At 37.6% G+C, this 21,237-nt stretch overlaps 1 protein-coding gene across 1 annotated transcript in view; it reads left to right on the top strand.

Moving 5' to 3' along the window:
• LOC136849414 (uncharacterized) overlaps positions 1–21,237 on the top strand; it is a 346,346-nt gene that overhangs the window by 240,291 nt on the left and 84,818 nt on the right. The window contains exon 5 of the mRNA XM_067122765.1: positions 14,788–14,866. Coding sequence (XP_066978866.1) covers positions 14,788–14,799 — 12 coding nt within the window. The 3' untranslated portion in view covers positions 14,800–14,866. The remainder of the gene's footprint in view (positions 1–14,787; positions 14,867–21,237) is intronic.

Raw genomic sequence — 21,237 nt, 5'->3', positions numbered from 1 at the left:
ATAATTGTAATATTTTATCAGTATGTCTTCCATATTGCCTGTTATTGTTTCAGTATGCGGCCTAACATTATCTTATGCACTGTCATCATTACGATAGGAATGTCCTAGTTTTTTTTCAGCTTTGATTTAAATGTATTTTATGCTTCCTGTTTTCCCAACCTGCATTTTCTTGCGATTGACGTATTATGGCAGTGTTTTTGGCGATGTTTATTTAAATGGTTATTAGTTATTATACATAACATCTATCTGTTCCCGTCAGTGCACCTCACGCGGTACACTGTAGGCTTTACCTAAGGCTCTTTGTAGCGTCCCTTCGGCCCCTAGCTGCAACCCCGCTCATTCCTTTTACTGTACAGTCGTTCATATTCTTTTTCTTCCATCTTACTTTCCACCCTCTCGTAACAATTGATTCATGGTGCAGCTGCGATGGTTTCCTCCCGTTACGCTTTTCAAACCTTTTTACTGTCAATTTCCGTTGCAGCTCTGAATGACCTCATAGGTCCCAGTGCTTGGCCTTTGGCCTAAATTCTGTAGTCGATTCAATGCCGTAAAAAGTAATCGCTTAAGAACGGGAGCAAAAGAATTTAGGTAAATAGGATGAATAAAAAAGGAACAATAAACTATATCTCAAGCCATAGCTTACCGCCTTGTAGTACTTCAAGTTTAAAGGGTCGAAATTGTTTCCGGTCTCAAAGAGCCTTAAAAAAAATCCGGCTTACATGAAACGTTCAGAGGGTCGAATCCGTTTCCGGCTTTGAAGAACTTAAAATCTTGCTTTGAGGAAACTTAACTGCTTCAGATTGCTAGTAGCAAATCATTATCGCCATTATCACTGTTAGTGTACGCATATTGTAAAAAAATGAGCGTAATAGACGGAAAGCACCGACCCTGGGATACTTAGGGACTCAAAATGCCAAAGCCATCATTATATGTATGTATATATATATATCATATATATATATATATATATATATATATATATATATATATATATTATATATATATATATATATATATATATATATATATATATATATATATATATATATATATATATATATATAAGGGACAGTGGTAATGAGACCTGGTTTTATAACTACTACTGTCTTTCTTACACAGTAAAACTACTAAGTGTTTGGATACACTTATCGAACAGATGATTATTAAATTATCATTATCATTATCATAACCTTCCCGAACACCACCGTTATCATCATCATCATCATGGCAGCAACATCATTATCATTATTAAAATCGACATCACTATTGTTGCTATTTTTTTGCTATGGTTTTTGTCGATTTTTTGGCGTATACTTCGACGCGCGCGAATTCTTATCTCCCCTACTTCATACGCATGTATATTTATACTGTGTGTGTGTGTGTGTGTATGTGGAGGCTTACGCCTGATTGACAGCTTGACTGACAGGCGTTGTCCTTATCATTTGTTAAGTTTGCTTACGGCCACCGAGGTAATGGAAAAGTAAATAAACTGCTCTCTCTCTCTCTCTCTCTCTCTCTCTCTCTCTCTCTCTCTCTCTCTCTCTCTTTGTATATGTGTGTTTATCTCTTTCAGTTTCTTGAAATGCTTGCAATCTGTTTTTTTTTTTTTTTTTGTCAGCTTTCATCTTTGCCAGATTGTTTAAACGTCGTGATTTATTTTTCGTAATTGAAATGCCATCTTTATACAGAATCTCTCTCTCTCTCTCTCTCTCTCTCTCTTCTCTCTCTCTCTCTCTCTTTATCTCTCTCTCTCTTTGTTTATCTCTCAGTTTTTGAAATGCCTATTTTCTATTTGTTTTTTCTTTTCAGCTTTCGTCTTTGCCGAATTGTATAAACCTGGCGATTTATTTTTGGCCATTGATATGTCATCTTTATACAGAAGTTCTCTCTCTCTCTCTCTCTCTCTCTCTCTCTCTCTCTCTCTCTCTCTCTCTCTCTCTCTCTCTCTCTCATATATTTGTACGTATATGTGTTTATGTAAATGTATATGTATATGTGTATGCATATGTATATATATGTATGTATGTGTATGTATATATATATATATATATGTGTGTGTGTGTGTCTGTATGCATACACATATATGTATATATATGTGTGTGGTGCATAAAAATAATTTAAGCTCTCAAAGATATGCAATTTAATGAAACTTCCCTTCTCACCAACCAGACACAAACTGATAAAATTCACGAGAAATAAGGCAAACTGATAAAACCTCATTAACCAAAGGTAAGAGAAATGATTAATCTTGCGTCACTGGCATCAGCCAGCCTTTCATTTTGAGGACCCTGAATGGATATTTGAGTCACGTCCATCCATCAAAGTCTATTCTACTTATTACTATTATTAATGTCCCATCGGTCATCCGGTAGATTATCTGATAAAGAGACCGGGAGAGAGAGAGAGAGAGAGAGAGAGAGAGCTTCGTTTGTGTACTCTTCAAAGTACAGGTGTCTCCTTCTTTTGAGAGAGAGGGATGAAGGGAGAGAGAAAGAGAGAGGCTTGTTTTTGTATTCATCTAAGCACAGGTGTCTTATTTAAAATTATGACTAGTTGCTTATTTTTGTGTTTTAGTGTAGTTCACGTTATATTTTTAGAGATATATACATTATATATATATATATATATATATATATATATATATATATATATATATATATATATATATATATATATATATATATATATATATATATATATATGTGTGTGTGTGTGTGTGTATGTGTGTGTAAGTGCAAACGTTCAATATTCTTGACAACAGACTATCATGAAGGCATATAAGTATAGATACTTTTTTATTTCGGCCGAGAATACATTCAAATAGCTTTTAGCTTCCCATGAGAGAATAGTATTTCAACTAGAATGCTGAATGTTTCTATATATATATATATATATATATATATATATATATATATATATATATATATATATATATATATGTATATATATATATATATATATATATATATATATATATATATATATATATATATATATATATATATATGGGGATTAAAAGTTTCAATTACGAAGGAAAATGAAACAATGGATATGCTAATACTTTCTCAGTCTTATTCACAGCAGTAAGACGAAAGTACTTAACATCTCCATTGTTCCACTTTCCATCGTGGCTGAAACTTTGTTTGTACAGTCATCACGTTTTTACCTTTTCGTGATTTAAAATAAAAATATATATATATATATAATGTCTACTCACATATACAGTATATATATATTTGTATATATAATGTGTGTATGTATGTACATAAATGTTCAATATTCTTGACAAACTACAATACACATTTATAGGAATACAGGCAGATAGATAATTTTAATTAGAGAGGAAATTCAGATAGCAGTTGCATTCCTCATAAGAAGACTTGTATCTCAACCAGAATGCTGCTTGCATGCTTCTAATTACGAAGCCAATGGGGCCTTCCATTATCTCATTCTTTTCTCAAAGTTATCACGGACATTTTTTTCCCTCATACGTCCATTTAGACAGGATCCGGATGCGCATAAATATCAGCTCGGGAAACCCGTCGATTAGACGGGCATGTCACATAATTTGAGGCAGTGTTCGTGACGTACCACCAGGAGACAATTACGCGCATGCGCGTTTATCAAGAGCAGGAAGCTGATAACGAAAACACAAATTATGCGTTGGGAGGCGCTTGCAGGGGCTCGTAAATGGCTGCGTGATTCCTGCTTTCCTGCAGATAAAATCACGTACCATGTTCTCCTTTGTGGTCAATTTATCACTGGCAATTGCGCCTGCGCATAGAGATAATGTTGCGATAACCATGACATTCTCTGTGTTTAGTGTGCACATGTTCGCATGCATGTGTGTAGTATATATATATATATATATATTATATAATATATAGATATATATATATATACATATATATATATATATACATACATATATATATATATATATATATATATATATATATATATATATATATATATATATATATATATATAGAATATGCACTGTATATGTATATATACAGTAGAGCTATTTTTATTTGTTGGTTTTTTCTAATTAAGCAAATACATTTACCTAACTTACTCTGTTTAAAGTTTATAGGTCCTATATTTAATATTATATATATATATATATATAGGTATATATTATATATATATATATATATATATATATATATATGTGTGTGTGTGTGTGTGTGTGTGTGTGTGTGTGTGTGTAGTGATACATGCAAAACCTGTCTACCATGAAACCTAATAATTCATTCGCAAAATAATAAAAATAATTATAAATCATTTAATAATTTCTATTAATAGAACAACACCGCCCCCCCTCCACCCCACAACCTTGTTATGTAGCCCCGTTTAGTGTATCCCAATAATGGCGAGGAGTAGAAATAGTTTTCAAGACACACGACAAAAACATTTCTTGTCTGAGGCTGTAATCAACATTGTGAGCGAAGCCATGGGTATCCGTCCCAGTTTATAGTAATAAATGCCAAATGATGGAGGTGGGTGAGCCATGACGCGGTTCTTGGACGTGAGTCTGATTGGCTGATTGTTAGATAACCTTCCCAGTTGTTACGGGCTGAACAGAGAGATCCAGAAATCTTGGGAAACAGAGATCCAGAAATATATATTTGGGAAATATATATATATATATATATATATATATATATATATATATTATATATATACATATATATATATATATATATATATATATAATATATGATGATGTATGTGTATATATATATATGTGTGTGTGTACATACATATTATTATTATTATTATGTATATATATATATATATATATATATATATACTTCATGTGCTCTAAAACGGACACTACCACTGGATCTGCACATAAATAATAGTGAAAACTTACGTTATCTCCGGTAGTCATGAGAGAATCAAAACACGATATTATATTCTTGACCTCAAAAAAGTATTTTCAGTCAGTCAAGAGAAACCATAAATATATCGTCACTCTACAACGACAGAAAATCGAATGGAGAAAAATAGAGTTAAGAATTTCTTTTAATTAGAAGTAGGTTTTTAAGAAGGCAGTCACAGACGAGTTCGCTCTTTATGGAAGCATAAAAACCGGTATGGCATAAACATTCTGGAAATGTTGTCCTCCGATCCCTGGGGGTATAAAGTATTGATGCCCATTTGCTCTTGAAGTATTAATGCCCATCTGCTCTTTAATTATTGATGCCCATTTGCTCATGTAGGATTAACACCCCATTTGCATTTTAAATATTAATGTTCATTGCTCTTGTAGTATTTCCATTTGCTCTTAGAATTTATAGTGCCCATTTGATGTTGAAGTATTACTGCCCATTTGCTCTTGAAGTATTAATGCCCATTGCTTATGTAGTATTAATGCCCATTTGCTCATGTAGTATTAATGCCCATTTGCTCTTGAAGTATTAATGCCCATTTGCTCATGTAGTATTAATGCCCATTTGCTCTTGAAGTATTAATGCCCATTTGCTCATGTAGCATTAATGTCCATTTGCTCTAGTAGTATGAATGCCCATTTGCTCTTGAAGTATTAATGGGCCTTTGATCTTGTTGTAGTAATGGCTATTTGCTCTAGTAGTATTAACGCCCGATTGCTCTTAAAGTATTAATGCCCATTTGCTCTTGTATTTCCATTTACTCATAGAATTTATAATGCCCATTTGATGTTGAATTATTAATACCCATTTGCTCTTGTAGTATTTCCATTTGCTCTTAGAATTTATAATGCCCATTTGATGTTGAAGTATTAATGCCCATTTGCTCATGTAGTATTAATGCCCATTTGCTCTTGAAGTATTAATACCCATTTGCTCTTGTAGTATTAATGCCCATTTGCTCTTGTATTATACCCATTTGCTCTTGTATTAATGTCCATTTGCTCTTGTAGCATGAATGCCCATTTTTTCTTGAGGTATTAATGCCCCATTTGCTCTTATAGTATGAATGCCCATTTGCTCTTGTAGTATTAATGCCCATTTGCTTTTGTAGTATGAATGCCCATTTGCTCTTGAAGTATTAATGCCCATTTGTTCTTGTTTTGGTTTTTATAAAGGCGGTTTACCCTTTTCATAAGATATTATGAAAGACTTCTGTAACATTTCAAATGCCAGTGGACAGTCTTTTGGGTATATCGTATATTGTGAAATTGGTTGTAATAAGAAATTTCTTTCCTAAATGATTATTGTGGCTGCAATTCATTCTCGAAGAACATGCCCAATGTGGGGCAACCTTGCCTTATTTATGAGATCACTAATAAATATACTTGATCATAGCTAATGAACTATTCATGGGATTTGCGTAATGAGCAAAAATACATCTCTCATATTTTTTTTATTATCTGTTAAGAAATTAACAATATGAAAAATACTGAAAAACGTCATCTGTAACATATCTGTTGTTGCTCTCTTGTGAACATTATTTTTTTTTTCTGTCTCTCCAAAGACCTTAAAAGAACAACAGCAAAAAAAGAAAAATGAGAATTATCTGCACTTTCATCAGGATGATCTGAGTTCTTAGTTGATCAAGAGACATAATAATGAAGCAGATAATACCTCATTATGCCTTATCAGTGACTTGAATTAAGGAATCGAGTTTTTTTTCCCCTCGTGGAGGACGATTAATCGCTTCTTTCATGACACCCCATCACCGTCATCTATATACCTCGAAGAGGGGCACTTCGCCCCCTCCCCACGTTCCCAAATCCTGCACATGAGCCCTCTCCAAAAAAAAAAAAAAAAAAAAAAACAAGATGTCGGCCGGCTATACAAGATGGCGGAGATAACGTATTATCAAGTTCATTAGTGAGATCTATGAAAGATCCATTTGTTTGGTGCCATCTTAAATTACTGATAGTTGCTATCGCTTGCGGAACCGGAGGAGAGAGAGAGAGAGAGAGAGAGAGAGAGAGAGAGAGAGAGAGAGAGAGAGAGGATAGACGGCGGTTGAAAAACGGAGCTATCAAAGGCTCGTGAACGTCTCGATTGTCAAATGCCAACCCATTTGATTACTTAATATATTTTCCGCCGACTCCCTTTGGCACCCGCCGGAGGATGGATGGAGGGAGGGAGAGAGGGAGGGAGGTTCCTCCCTTCTCGTCACTCAAGAAGTTGTATTTGCGCTTTTAGCGATGCAAGGGCGTCCTGATTTAGTCATGAGGACTGTTCTTCGCGTGGGGGTGGAGTCCCTTCTTGAAGGCTCCCGTAGGAGGGTAGTCCCGTCAGCGCACTTCACGGGGTGCACTGTAGGCATTACTAAAGGTTCTTTGCAGCGTCCCATCGGCCTCTAGCTGCAACCCCTTTCATTCCTTTTACTGTACTTCCACTCATATAATCTTCCTTCCATCTTGTTATCCACATTCTCCTAACAATTATTTCATAGTGCAACTGCGATGTTTTCCTCCTGTTACACCTTTAGAACCTTTCTACTCTCAGTTTCGCTTCCAGCGCAGAATGACCTCATAGGTCCCAGCGCTTGGCCTTTTGCCTAAATCCTTATATTCCATTCCATCTTGAAGGCTTTGCTTGTGAAGGATGGACCCGCATATTCATTCGTCTATGAAGCTTCCTCATTAAGAGTAACAAGGACAACAATATTAATAATAATAAGCAGAGCAACAATAACAACAACATCATTATCATATACAACAAATGCAAAGGAAGTAATGGTAACAATGATAACATTCTGAATAGAACAAAGGCTATCTATGAGCCATCAAAAGAAAAAAAATGACAGCAAGCAATGATACGAGCAAATCAAGCATTCCAATGAAATACTAAAGGTGCACAGTTTGGTGAACTCTCTGCCTGATCGAGAAAGAGAGAGAGAGAGAGAGAGAGAGAGAGAGAGAAGAGAGAGAGAGAGAGAGAGAGACAAGACATGGGGCAATACGGAAGCAATCCAAATGTAATACTTAAAGCGCACAGGTTGCGAACTCTGCCTGATCGAGAGAGAGAGAGAGAGAGAAAAAAGACTTTGAGAAATAATAAGAAAAGCAATTCAAGCATCCAAATTAAAATACTTGAAGTATACATGATGCAAACTTCTGCTCTGATCAAAAGAGAGGGGAGACAGACAGAGAGAGAGAGAGAGAGAGAGAGAGATATGAAGAGCAAAATCAAGCATTCCAATGAAATACTTGTAGCGCACTGGTTGCAAACTCTGCCTAATCAAGAGAGAGAGAGAGAGAGAGAGAGAGAGAGTTTCGCATAGTTGACACAGGCATGAGAAAGCACAAAGGAACGCGGCGAGCCCGATGACGCAACATCTTTGACAGTTCAGTATATTTAAACGAATGGTTATTTCCTCCGTCGTATTATTCAGGCATTCAGACTATTCAGCCGCTCAACCTCTTGGCAATAATATCTCCAGAGATATTATTGGTTGAGTCAGCGTTGTATAATAATAATAATAATAATAATAATAATAATAATAATAATAATAATAATAATAATATATTTAACTTTATCTTAGCTACATACCCAAACACAGACTCTCAGATATAACGGAGACAAAATGCACTAACAATATGGTAATGGCAGTAACAAGCACAGTAATAATAATAAATAATAATAATACACACACACACACAATAATAATAATAATAAATGGCTCTATGCACTCAAGACAGAATCAGTGATAGTGATGAATTTGGTGAAGCTAGAAAAGTAAAAATAATGGTAAATGTGAAATAATAATAATAATATTAATAATATTAATAATATTAATACACACACTACTATTATTATTATTATTATTATTATTATTATTATTATTATAACATCTAGGTTTGATAATAGGGAAAATGCTTACATAGGAGAGAGCAAGTAGAAACTAATTTCCCCTAACGGCCCCTATTCCCTTATTATTATAATCATCATCATCATCATCTACTCAGGGGCGCACGGGCATACCAGTCAAGACCAGAAACATCAAGATCACGAAGGTTTTACATTCGTTAACCGACTTAGAGGATAATGAAGTCAACATCTGATGCATTATTCCTTCAGCCCGTCGACTGAAGATTGCCATAATAATCACCCTGTCTTGCTTTTCTGTAACGATCTATTTAAATATTCATGCGCCGAGCGGATTCGTCCTGATTCACATACATACGATATTCTTCATCGATACACATCGTATAAATCATTCCGATGAATTTGTCATGACGCCGACAGTCTCGGCTGTACATTTGCAATACGTGCGTGCGTGCTGCTGGGTCAGATATTGTATATGTGTATGCATTTGCAAATGTACACCCCTCACACCCCAAGACATACTTTCGTCAACGTACACACATGCAGTGTGTATATATATATATATATATATATATATATATATATATATATATATATATATTATATACGACTTTTTATCACATCACCGTGATTCATATACAATCAGTCCTTTAATATCCAATTCGCTCTACCTTGGAAATAATATATTTTCATATATGTTACCGAAGGGGAATTTTTTAGTTAATAAGTTCGTCGTCCCGTGGGCTCGAACCAGCGAAGGACAAGAACTCAGGACTACAGTGGACAAAATCCACGAAGGAAAGAGAAACATTGGAGTGCTGCGAAGCCTTTTTCGACTGTCGTCCTTTACTTAATAAAGGCCTAGCAGCACTCCAGTGTTTCTCTTTCCTCCGTGGATTTTGTAATTATTTATATATTCATCACGTTCAATATTTTTGTGATTCAGTTATACATATGTATACATATATATCAAAATTTTACGCTGTCACAATCATCGCCTACGAATACAAATATATATAATATAATATATATATATATATATATATATATATATATATATTAACTCACTTTGGTTGTTTTCTGTTAAATAAGCTGGCAGTATTTGATATCTCCATTTCATGAAACAGAACACTCACGCGACCTTTGATGAGTTTTGTCTCTGTGTGTGATAAAAGGAATTTGCTAAACTATAATCATTAAGAATGGAAGTATCCTGCGAATTCACTCTTTTAATTCTAAAATGTCTACGTTGTAAACACCCAAGATAACTCGATTATCCCAGCTCTTAAAATAAGTCGACGAAAACATTGTTAAGATACATTAAGATGTTTTCAACTGCCACCAACCGTTTCTTCCTACGATCAAAGGATTCCTTCACCAAATCCCTCTCTTATCCTGTATTCTTAAATTCCCATCTCCGTCCCAGCCCCAGTTTCAGCTCTATCTTGCCTCTCCATCCCATCCGCCTCTCCCTTCCACCTCCTTTCCCACCCCCGCCCCCACCCACCCATCCCCTAATCACCGCAATCTGGGTAGTATCAAGCCTCGTCGCTCTGACGAACAAGTGGCGACATTTACAACAGACGCCCTCTGGTTCATCTAGCAACCCCAACAATAAAGATGTCTGCGCCCATCTCCAGTCTGATTTATGCCCCGCAGGACGTCTCTTGGCTTCTCCCCGGCGAAAGGTGAATGAAGGAAGCTGCTGTGGTAATGGAAGCCGCTGCTGCTGCTGCTGCTGCTGCTGCTGCTGCTGCTGTGCCAACAGCGTGCTGCTGGCTGGCTGGCTGTTGTAGCTGCGTGGTGTGGCAAAACAGCAGATCGAACCGGAGATGACGACAGTCAAATCTTCGAAAGACAAGCTCGTTGGAACGACTCCAACAGCTGGTTTTGTCGATGCGATCATGTCGATTGCGACGTTCCGCGTAATGTATGTGTGTGTGCTCGCTCGCCCCGACGTTGACTGAGGGTCCTGGGTGGGTGGGCTCTTGCAAGGGCTTATCTGATTAGAACTGATTCTCAAATCAAATCTTCTTCTCTGGTCGTTAGAATTTATTGATCGGCTCGCAGAGCGAAGTGAGCTACTCTCCGGCATTGCAAAGTAGTTTGGAGTTTCTTTTCCTTGAGAGGAAAATGAGACTTTGTTTATCTTGCGCTTATTCATGTAAACAGTTCACATAGTCTTAGATCCTTTGATATACACAGATATATTTCTTAGATCCTTTGATATACATAAATACATTTTTCAGAATTATAACGCAACGAGAATGAAACAAACGTCTATTTCTTAGTCATGGAAAAGATGTAGGTAAAAATATTTACGTCCACGTCAGAGGTGATACTCTACGCCACATGTACAAACAAACAGAGAGAGAGAGAGAGAGAGAAAGAGAGAGAGAGAGAGAGAGAGAGAGAGAATCGGCTTAACTCGACAAATTCCTTGGAGGAAAGGAATTGCAATGCATTTTTAACTGCTAGAATTCAGCAAAAATGTATTATAATTGTCAGATACAAAATAACGTTTTAAAATAAAGCATTTTATTTGCTGTTGATGTTGTCGGTGTTGTTGCTATTGTTGTTATGATTTCTATGGCTATTTAGGGTAAATCTGGTAAATTTGTGTTGTTGCATATTACCGGTAAATGTACATAAAAACATGCATGCTTGGTAAATGTGATAAAACCTAAGTTTAACTAACATTGGTAGCTAATAAAAATGACTGGTGCATTTATATGTTAACCTCTATCTCGTTTACCAAATATATCGATATTTTCGGAAGTTTATCGATATTTACTATAGATTAGCCATATATATATTAGTATTCACAAGATTACATGTACTGTCAATGTAAAGGTACTCTACTATGTGCACAATTGCAGCTCAAGTTACGTTTGTTCCTTGAGTCAATAAGTAACCTCATCTCTCAAGTTGGTTTCTGCAGACTTGACGTCATAATAGCAGTGGCCAAGCAACAGTTACTGAGGACTTTGGTATTTTCAGTCTGATTTTCTAGTGGAATCACGACTTAAAGTCTTTTTGGGGGTGGGTGTTGGGAAGGAAGAACTATTTTGGGTGTGGGTTGTGTACTTGCGGAATCCTACTAGTAAATAGTTGGTATTTTCTGTCTGATTTTCAAACGGTGTCACAGCTTTAAAGTTTTTTGGGGTTGGGTGTTGGGAAGGAGGAACTTTGTGGGTGGGGGGGGGATGTGTACTTGCGGAATCCTAAATAGTCTACTTGATAGTCATTCGTAATCTTATTCGCCATTAATAGGACATTGCTTTTATGGACGTAAAAAAGCAGAAACGGTTTTTCAGAATGATATAAGATTTTAACGTCTTTTCTGGACTGACCTGATAAATGAACTGACGATTCTGCTGCACGGATCAAGTCCAAAGGTCCACCCCTGAGCTACTCTTCCCTTTGCGCCTTACCACGCATGCAAGCCGCCTTTGGATGAGGGCCGTCACTGGACGGGAATGTTCATTACTCCGTCAATATGTCTACCTGTTAACCATCAAAACGGGAGAGCCTCGGCAAAGTAATCCTCATTGAAACCATTTATATGGTGCAGATATACTAATTATATCGATATACTACTAAGCCTGAACCATTAAGAAATTATGACTTTTAACTGGGTTTATACCTTGTGATAACTAGACGATTCAAAGAACAACTTCAAAATTGTGAGTTTATTATAAGATTTGAAGTTGGGTGCTGTGGTACCATCATGGAGTACACACACACACACACACACACACACACACACACATTCCTTTTCTTGTGACGTGTACAACTGCGCTTCTTGTGAGAACTTAGAATGACTTTTGTCATAGTCATTAAGATTGAAAATCCAGAACATTGCCAGTTCTTTGGGCTTATCCGAACTCGTCCTCTAGACTGTCTGCACTTTCGACCGACAGCCAGGCCAAAAACGCTGCATTATTTTTTTTTCCCCCTTCCTTATCAAAACCCTATCATCTAGAACTGCAAGAAAAGTGAGAGGGGTAAGAAACAAAAAAACACACACAAAAAATACATCCATGTTTCTTCACGCCCAAGTGCGTTCAAACCTTCGTAATTGAGAGGTGCGAAGTGACTCACCTGTAGCCCCTTGTCACTGCGATAATCGAGCATTGTAGTGGCCTGTAATGAAAGCTTCTGGGGGAATGATTGGATCGATGCGACCAGCTCGAAAAAATATACAGGGTGAAGGGAGAGAGAGAGAGAGAGAGAGAGAGAGAGAGAGACTCTAAAGGCAGCGAACTACTTCTACTATACCCGTCGAGGGGTAGTGTCGTCAGGGCACCTATACCTCGTGCGGTGCACTTTGGGCATTACTTGAGGTTCTTTTTCCCAGCGTCCCTTCGACCCGTAGCTGCAACCCCTTTCATTCTTTTTATTGTACCTCCGTTCATATTCTCTTCCTTCCGTTTTACCTTCCACCCTCTCCCAATAATTGTTTCACAGTGCAACTGCGAGGTTTTCCTCCTATTACACCTCTAAAGCCTTTTTACTCTCAATTTATTTTTAGCGCTGAATGACCTCATAGGTCCCAGCGCTTGGCCTTTGGCCTAAATTTTATATTCCATTCCATTCCTACTACTACTACTACTACTACTACTACTGCCTGCGATTAAACAATAGGTAATTTTCCCAGGGAGCGAGAACAAGACACGTACAGATCATTTTTCATAGTGAATGATATGCCAGAGATTACCTGACACTTCGAACTCCTGGTTTATCTTTTTTTTATTTTTTATTTATTTATTTATTTTTTTTTTTCCTTAGTTCTCATGGCGAGGATATCGGAAAGTGGAGGAAAATGTTGGCGTTTCAGATCAGACTTCGATCAATTTGTTAATATTAGGGAGTTTCATCTAACTGCATTTTATAATAAGATGGAAATTAAAGCCAAAACAAGCCTTTTCTTTTTTTTTTCTTTTCATTCGCTCTCTCGTATTTCATGGGCTAATTTAATTTTCTCGCAAACATTAGAATGCTTACTGGGTATTAAACACACACACACACACGGTTGCTTGATGTAAATTTATAAAATTTTAAACTAAACAACGTATCCACTTTTCCATTTTCTAACAAATTCGCAGTTTGAGAAGCATTTAACTTATTTCTTGATAATAGATGTTCGAGTACGTGCTTTTGCATGTGTGTTTGTGTATGTGTGTACGTGTGTGTGTGTGTGTGTTTGAGAGAGAGAGAGAGAGAGAGAGAGAGAGAGAGAGAGAGAGAGAAAACTGTTCGGTCAGACCAGAGAATCAATTCATTTCTGAGGAACCATTTTTCTCGACCGCCTTTGAAGTCTCCCTCCTTTTCCCCACCCAGAAAACACCCTATCCTTCTCTCTCTTACTGTCGACAAGATCCACATACCACCAACACACAAACACACACATACACAAACACCTACACATACACACACACAGACACACACACACACACCCCAAAACCGTCTCCAGTTGGATGTGCCTAGCTGATAACAAGGCGAGCCTTTGAGCGCTCATCAGAGTAATAGCCAATAGCCAGGTATTTTCACGTCAGGCAATTTCTTCTTACATGTAATATTCATATCAGGAGGTCCGCTCTCCCCGCGCTCGCTGGAACCAAAATGGCAATGAATGGTAAAAGGGTTTTTTGAGGTAAATGGTTGCGCGGATGGGGGGGAAAGGAAAAAAGAAAGGATGTTTTTTTAAAGGACGTGGACGGGTGAAAATTAATACGAAGTCGCGAAAAAATCTTCATTTATGGCGGAGCAAGAAAAAGTTTTTTAAACTTAGAATTGAGTTTTTTTTTTACATAAATAGTAGTAATTAATTTGTTTATTGCGATGTACGTTGTTTTTATTTCATTTTATTATTAGTTTCTTGACATTCGTTCACACTGAGAATGAAAGGCTTATGCACAAAAAAAAAAAAACTATCCCGTTTTAAATACTGATTCTTTTCGAATTGAACATGGAGTGTCAGCAAATGATAATTTTAAATCTTGCTTTACAGGTAAATGCATAGACTGGACTCTTCTTAAATGCATAGACTGGACTCTTCTTCGAACTTTGGAATAGTCCGTCGTTTCCTCGTAAGTAAATAAAATACGATGTTTTCCATTATGTTTGTGTAAATGGTTGTAGCGTTTACTGCACTAAACAAGCATGTTGCAATATGATTATATACAGTTGGGTTTGAAGAAAATGTATGTTTGCAAGCGCAGATGTCCTCATTACTGCATTTACTGCATTACATCATATGTTTGCAAGCACAAGAATAAGGCATTATGCATTTCATTGTGTGTGTGAGAGAGAGAGTGTGTGTGTGTGTGTGTGTATTTAGGCAGGTAGGTAGCTGGAGAGAGAGAGAGAGAGAGAGAGAGAGAGAGAGAGAGAGAGAGAGTCCCCATAAAGCAGTCCTATGACGATCAATAAATCCCGTTGAAGACATCGCTCCGAACTCTCTCTCTCTCTCTCTCTCTCTCTCTCTCTCTGTTTCATATGTTCTGTTTGCTAGCTATTCATAGACCTGTCATAATTCCAGCTCGTTGAAACTCTCTCTCTCTCTCTCTCTCTCTCTCTCTCTCGTTTTGTCTATCTGCCTGTTTCATATGTTCTGTTTGTTAGTTATTTATTGTCCTATCATAATTCCAGCTCGTTAAAACTACCTCTCTCTCTCTCTCTCTCTCTCTCTCTCTCTCTCTCTCTCTCTCTCTCTCTCTCATGTTCCTCCCCAATCTTCTTGTGATCATCCGGCCCAAGAGCACATGAATGCTCTCCCCCACCTCCAAGTTTGTGGTGGTGGTGGTCGGTGGTGGTGTCCATCATCAACTCCTCCATTCCCCAAAAAATACTATCATCTCGCCAAGCTACTAATGTCAATCACGGCGTATCAACCAGACAAAGAAAGCGTCCAGCACATGCTGCAGTATCTATCATACAGAGTCGGCGTTCCTGTTGGGGAGGTCTTGGTTGAGCAGGGTGGGGGGAGGATATAAGAATGGTTGCTAGCAAGGGATTCGATTGGGGAAGGAGGAGGAGAAGGAGAAGCCCTTGGAGAAGAAGGAAGCCTTTCCCTCAGTCGCTTTCATTCAGTCACTTGTCATCTGCTTTCGGGTTATCGCATAATCATCTTGAAGAGGGCCGTTATGGCTGTCTCGCAGATCGGCGGACTACTACTACTACTGTTTTGCCTAACCTTTAAAAACAGCTCGGGGTCCAGTGAGACGTGTACGAAAGGCGTGATAAGAAAAACCAGCTTTTGGCTTTTATGATGTGGCTTTGAAGTCATGTGTGTTTATTTTGCGCGCGCTCGCGCGTTATTCGAGACTCGGGAGGGGCAGTAGTTAACTGCCAATTTGATATGCGGTCTCGATCGTTAACGGATGGGGGGCATCTGCTCTTTGTCTATGTCCAGGCGGATTTACGACAAAACCTCCGTGTGCGTCGGAGAACGAATTTCTCGCCGCACGCACACACACACACACACACACACACACACACACGTAGGAGGTAGCTGACGTGCGTGTGTGTGCGCATCGCCGTCGCCGCCACAGCACCATTATTCTGAGAGTTCGTAAAACTGTCAGCACACACAGCCGAATGACACGGCTAATTTCCAAGACCCCAATTAGCGGAAAGACGTTTTATATGGCTATTGCCCCAATAACACCATCATCTCGGGATATCGTCAGTTCAATCGCTGGGTCCGAGTGGCCCCAGAGACCTTCCGGGACCACAAGGGCCCAAGACGTATCTAGCCGTTAGAGGCCATAGCCCAGATCCCTTACGGGTAAAACTCGTCCCTACGGACCACCTCTGCGTTAGGGCCGTTGGCCAGGTTCTCCTGGTCAGGTAAAGGTGGTTATTTTATTGTCAGCAGGGAAGAAAAACAAAAAATAATGACCCTCCATTCTAATTATCACGATTCCTCCTGCTCTTGGGGGGGGGGTTGGAGAGGGGGCGTACTGGCCAGAATTGTGTTTATTCTATAACATGAATATTATTTCAATTAAGCTCCTGTGCTTGTAATTTCACGAAGCGTCGCCAATACATTTCTCTCTAAATCGATATCTGCTGCGGCTGGTGATGAAAAAAAAAAAAAAAGTTTTATTTTCGGAAAAGAATATTTTTGCAGGTCTGACCTAGGGGCGAGGCCACTTCATATTCATCCTAATCTCCTCGCTATTAAAACTGGTTATTAACTTCGTTTAAGAACGCGTTTTATTTCCTTGGTATTCTCGCCGCACGGACCCGGCCCGTTTCGTTTCTTAATTAAACTTCTTAATCATTACTTGTTGTTATTTTCTCGTTTCGAAACGGATTTCATTGGTTGTAACGCACTTGGCTGTCGTTCTAGGATTTCTTAATGGAATGATTTTTTTATTCTCGTTTGTTTTTTGCGTATATGCCTAGTGCATACGTATATGTGTTTATTATCATTTATTCTTATGCGTATATGCTTAGTGCATACGTATATATATTCTCATTTATTTTTGTGCGTATGTGCTTGAATGCGTACGTATACATATTTATTCTCGTTTATTTAATACGTACGTACATAAATGCATACATATATACATACATATATGTGTGTATTTAATTTTTATATGTATATGCATGAATGCATACGTATATATATTTATTCTCATTTTTATACGTGTATATATTTGTTCTCATTTATTTTTATACGTATATGCATGAGTGCAGCCGTATAAACATTTATTCTCATTTATTTTTATATGCATATGCATGAGTGCAGACGTATATTCTCATTTATTTTTACACGTATATGCATGATTGCAGACGTCTGGCAAATGTATTGTAAACAAGAGACAAACCATTTAAGCATTAATCAACATCTAGATAAAATATAAGGTACGTGTTTTATCATTCTAACAGCCGTTTCTTTGGTATCGTTCTTTATTGCATCAAACGCAACTTTGGCCAGGAACATCCGATTTTATAGCAAGAGGTTATAAAACCCACCTGGTCAATGGCGAAACCAAGAGATATAATAAAGTTTATGACGAGCGGATGGTCTAAAATGTCACTGCTTGAACGCTTTATAGTGGAGCTTTCTAGGCGTGTGTACGCACTGTATTTTATATTTTATATAAAGCCTCATTCAATTCATGGCGTATTTATCCATCTTTACACACGCACACACACAGACACACACACACATAAATATATATATATATATATATATATATATATATATATATATATATATATATATATATATATGTGTGTGTGTGTGTGTGTGTGTGTATACACATATATACATGTTTTATTTCAGTATACATAAATATATATATATATATATATATATAGAGAGAGAGAGAGAGAGAGAGAGAGAGAGAGAGAGAATAGAGTTAAAGTAATAGAACAGAGAGAGATAGAGTAAGAACTGTGCATTAACAATTCTGATATTCATAATATATTGCTATTTCCTCATGTTTTTAGCAGTGTTTTAGTTAAATCACAATTTATCTGTTAATATTTTCCAAAATCCAGAAATAATTCTCATTTTGTTTATTTGAAATACCTTGATTAATATAAAATAACAGCACAAGTTACCAGTCATGGGAGGCGTAGACCTGAAACGGGACGAAAGTGTTAGGCGGTAAGAGCCTTGTAGGAAGATGGGAAACAGAAAAATAATGTTATTATATTAAGCTTTCAGCTAAGGTAGTTCATGGGCTATGTTATTTTAATTACAATGGGTTTTAAAGGGGACTAACAGGACTTTTTTTTTTAATGAGGTAGGTTCAGTCATAGACAGAAAGATACTATTTTTTAATGAAATAGGTTCAGTTATAGACAGAAAGATACTATTTTTTTTAATGAAGTGATATAGGTTCAGTTATAGACAGAAAGATACTGAAACTTCTATTAAAGAAATACAGAAACCACAGCTGTGGGTTCATTATAAGCTGATGATGAGCTTCGTGTTAGATTGAATATAGTGGCATGTTGGACTTAATCCTGAGTTACCATTTACTTAAATCCGTCGTCATCATTATAGATTTTTCGTCTTCGTCCCAATAATTAATAAGTGAAAAATACGCCGAAGTTTCTTCGGCGCAGTCGAGTTTTCTGTACAGCGTGTAATGCTGTATGAAACACTCAGCCACACCCCATGAATCTCTCAGCCGCGGGCCATGAAAATTTCAACCACGGCTCGGTGGTGGCCTGTGTTGTTGGTACCTATAGCGGTGCCAGATGTAAGATCATGGCTGACTTTAATCTTAAATACAATAAAAGCTACTGAGGCTAGAGGGCTGCAATTTGGTATGTTTGATGATATGAGGGTGGATGATCAACATGCCAATTTGCAGCCCTCTAGCCTCAGTAGTTTTTAAGATCTGAGGGCAGACGGACAGACGAAAAGCCATCTCAATAGTTTTCTTTTGCAGAAAACTAAAAATGGCATTCACATTATACTTGTTATCTTATCAGAACTGACCGTTGCAAGGATGTATTAGCTAGAAGGCTATTTCTTCAATATAAGGGCCAGTTCTGTGACAGCCTTGGGTACCATACGCCGAAATCATCTTCAACCCTGAAGATATGCCCAGACCTTACTGAAAATAGTTGTGGTCATTAATTGCGAAGGAGGGAATTCAACTTTGACTTGCTGCTTTAGAAGGGTAAAAGGATTCATTGTGTAATAAAGTTTAGAATACAGATGTCTTTTTTGAATGAAACAGAAAACAGTTTTTGCAATACTCTCTTTTCATGTTTTGATGTCTGAAAAAGGGAGTTATACATGTATAATTTCTCTGTTTTTCCTGATTGTTCGTATTTTATCGCTAATATTTATACAGTATTACTGTCCTGTCAGTCCCAGTTTCTAAAACTATTATCGTATCCGACAAGGAGATTATGTTATAACTCGTTTTGTTTATTTGTTAGCAGGATTGGGGGGTAGGGGGGAAGTTATTTGTGGAATAGTGTGAAAATTTTATCAAAATGTGGGCCTCGTTAATAGAAACATGTAATCAGGTTTTGAATCAAAGAGCTTAAGTTGGGGGAGTGAGTTAGATTACACTGCGTTTTATCTAAACGCGCCATTACCAAAGATTTTAGGAACCATATTTGATCATGATTATCCATAGTGACTGATGATTATTATTCTACTTCTTCAAAGAAAATTTGACTGGAAGTTGTGCCCATTACGAAACATTACAGAGGGTGCAGCCACTTTGCACTAATGCATGTCATAAACACATGTTCGAAACTTATCGTGCACCTATCACAAACAGATTGAATACAAGTCAACGACTCCATCACTAGTTTTAACCAGTCCTTCATACAATTATCAAGCATTTGCTATACAGGTTCGTTTTACGCTTACGGTCGTTGACTTGTTGTCAACTTGTCTGTGATATGAATGCGACAAGTTGCCGACATGTGTTTATGACTTATTTTACTCGAGTGTGGACACCTTATCGTACACATATCACTAACAGATTGAATACATGTCAACGACTCCATTACTAGTTCTAACCAGTGCTTCATACGATTATCAAGCATTTATCAAAGGTTCGTTCTGCACTTACAGTCACTGATTTGTTTTCAACCTGCTTGGGTTCTGCGTGTGACAAATTGCTGACAAGTTGCTCATGACATGTTATACTTAAGTGTGGACGCATCCTAAGGTTTGTTTGGATCCGTAAAGCTAACTGCAATAAGGATCTGACGTTGACGGAGGGGCCTATACTCGAGTGCATTTTTCACTTGTTACAAATAGCATCGTCTGCATAACTCCTAGATGATTTCGATTTGTCAGCGCAGGTGATGTTAATGACACTGATGAGTTCTGAGAAGGCAAATTGACTGTCATAGACAAGCCCCTGCTTCTCCACCTCCTCCCCTCCCCCCTCCAGCTCTCCCTCGGATACAAGGCCACATGACAATCACGAAAGAATTCTCAAGCTAACTGTAATGACAATATTATTATCGTGGCAACCATGACAAATGACAGTCGCAAACTACCCGACGATGACAGTTTTGATAAGCACGCTGGTAGACTTTGCCAGAAGTTGAAGATTAATAGGGAATGTGCTGTCGAAGTTATGATGGAGGTCCTCGTAAAAGAGATAAGTCTGTGCGCTTTGTGCGCACGCGCACGCGTGTGTGTGTGTGTGTGTGTGTGTGTGTGTGTGTGTGGGTATGTTTTAGGAAAGAGATGTAAACCGCAGAAGTTTCCGATCCGAGGAAGTTTCCAAAAAAAAAAAAAACTCTCTCTCTCTCTCTCTCTCTCTCTCTCTCTCTCTCTCTCTCTCTCTCTCTCTCTCTCTCTCTGTTCTGCTGTGAGTTCTATCTCTCTCTCTCTCTCTCTCTCTCTCTCTCTCTCTCTCTCTGTTCTGCTGTGAGTCTTCTCTCTCTCTCTCTCTCTCTCTGTTCTACTGTGAGTTTCTCTCTCTCTTTAAAAGTGTGTGTGCACTGCTTCGTT

The sequence above is a fragment of the Macrobrachium rosenbergii genome, chromosome 21, assembly GCF_040412425.1.
Source record: "Macrobrachium rosenbergii isolate ZJJX-2024 chromosome 21, ASM4041242v1, whole genome shotgun sequence".
NCBI lineage: Eukaryota > Metazoa > Arthropoda > Malacostraca > Decapoda > Palaemonidae > Macrobrachium > Macrobrachium rosenbergii.
This window is presented reverse-complemented; position numbering and strand designations above follow the sequence as displayed.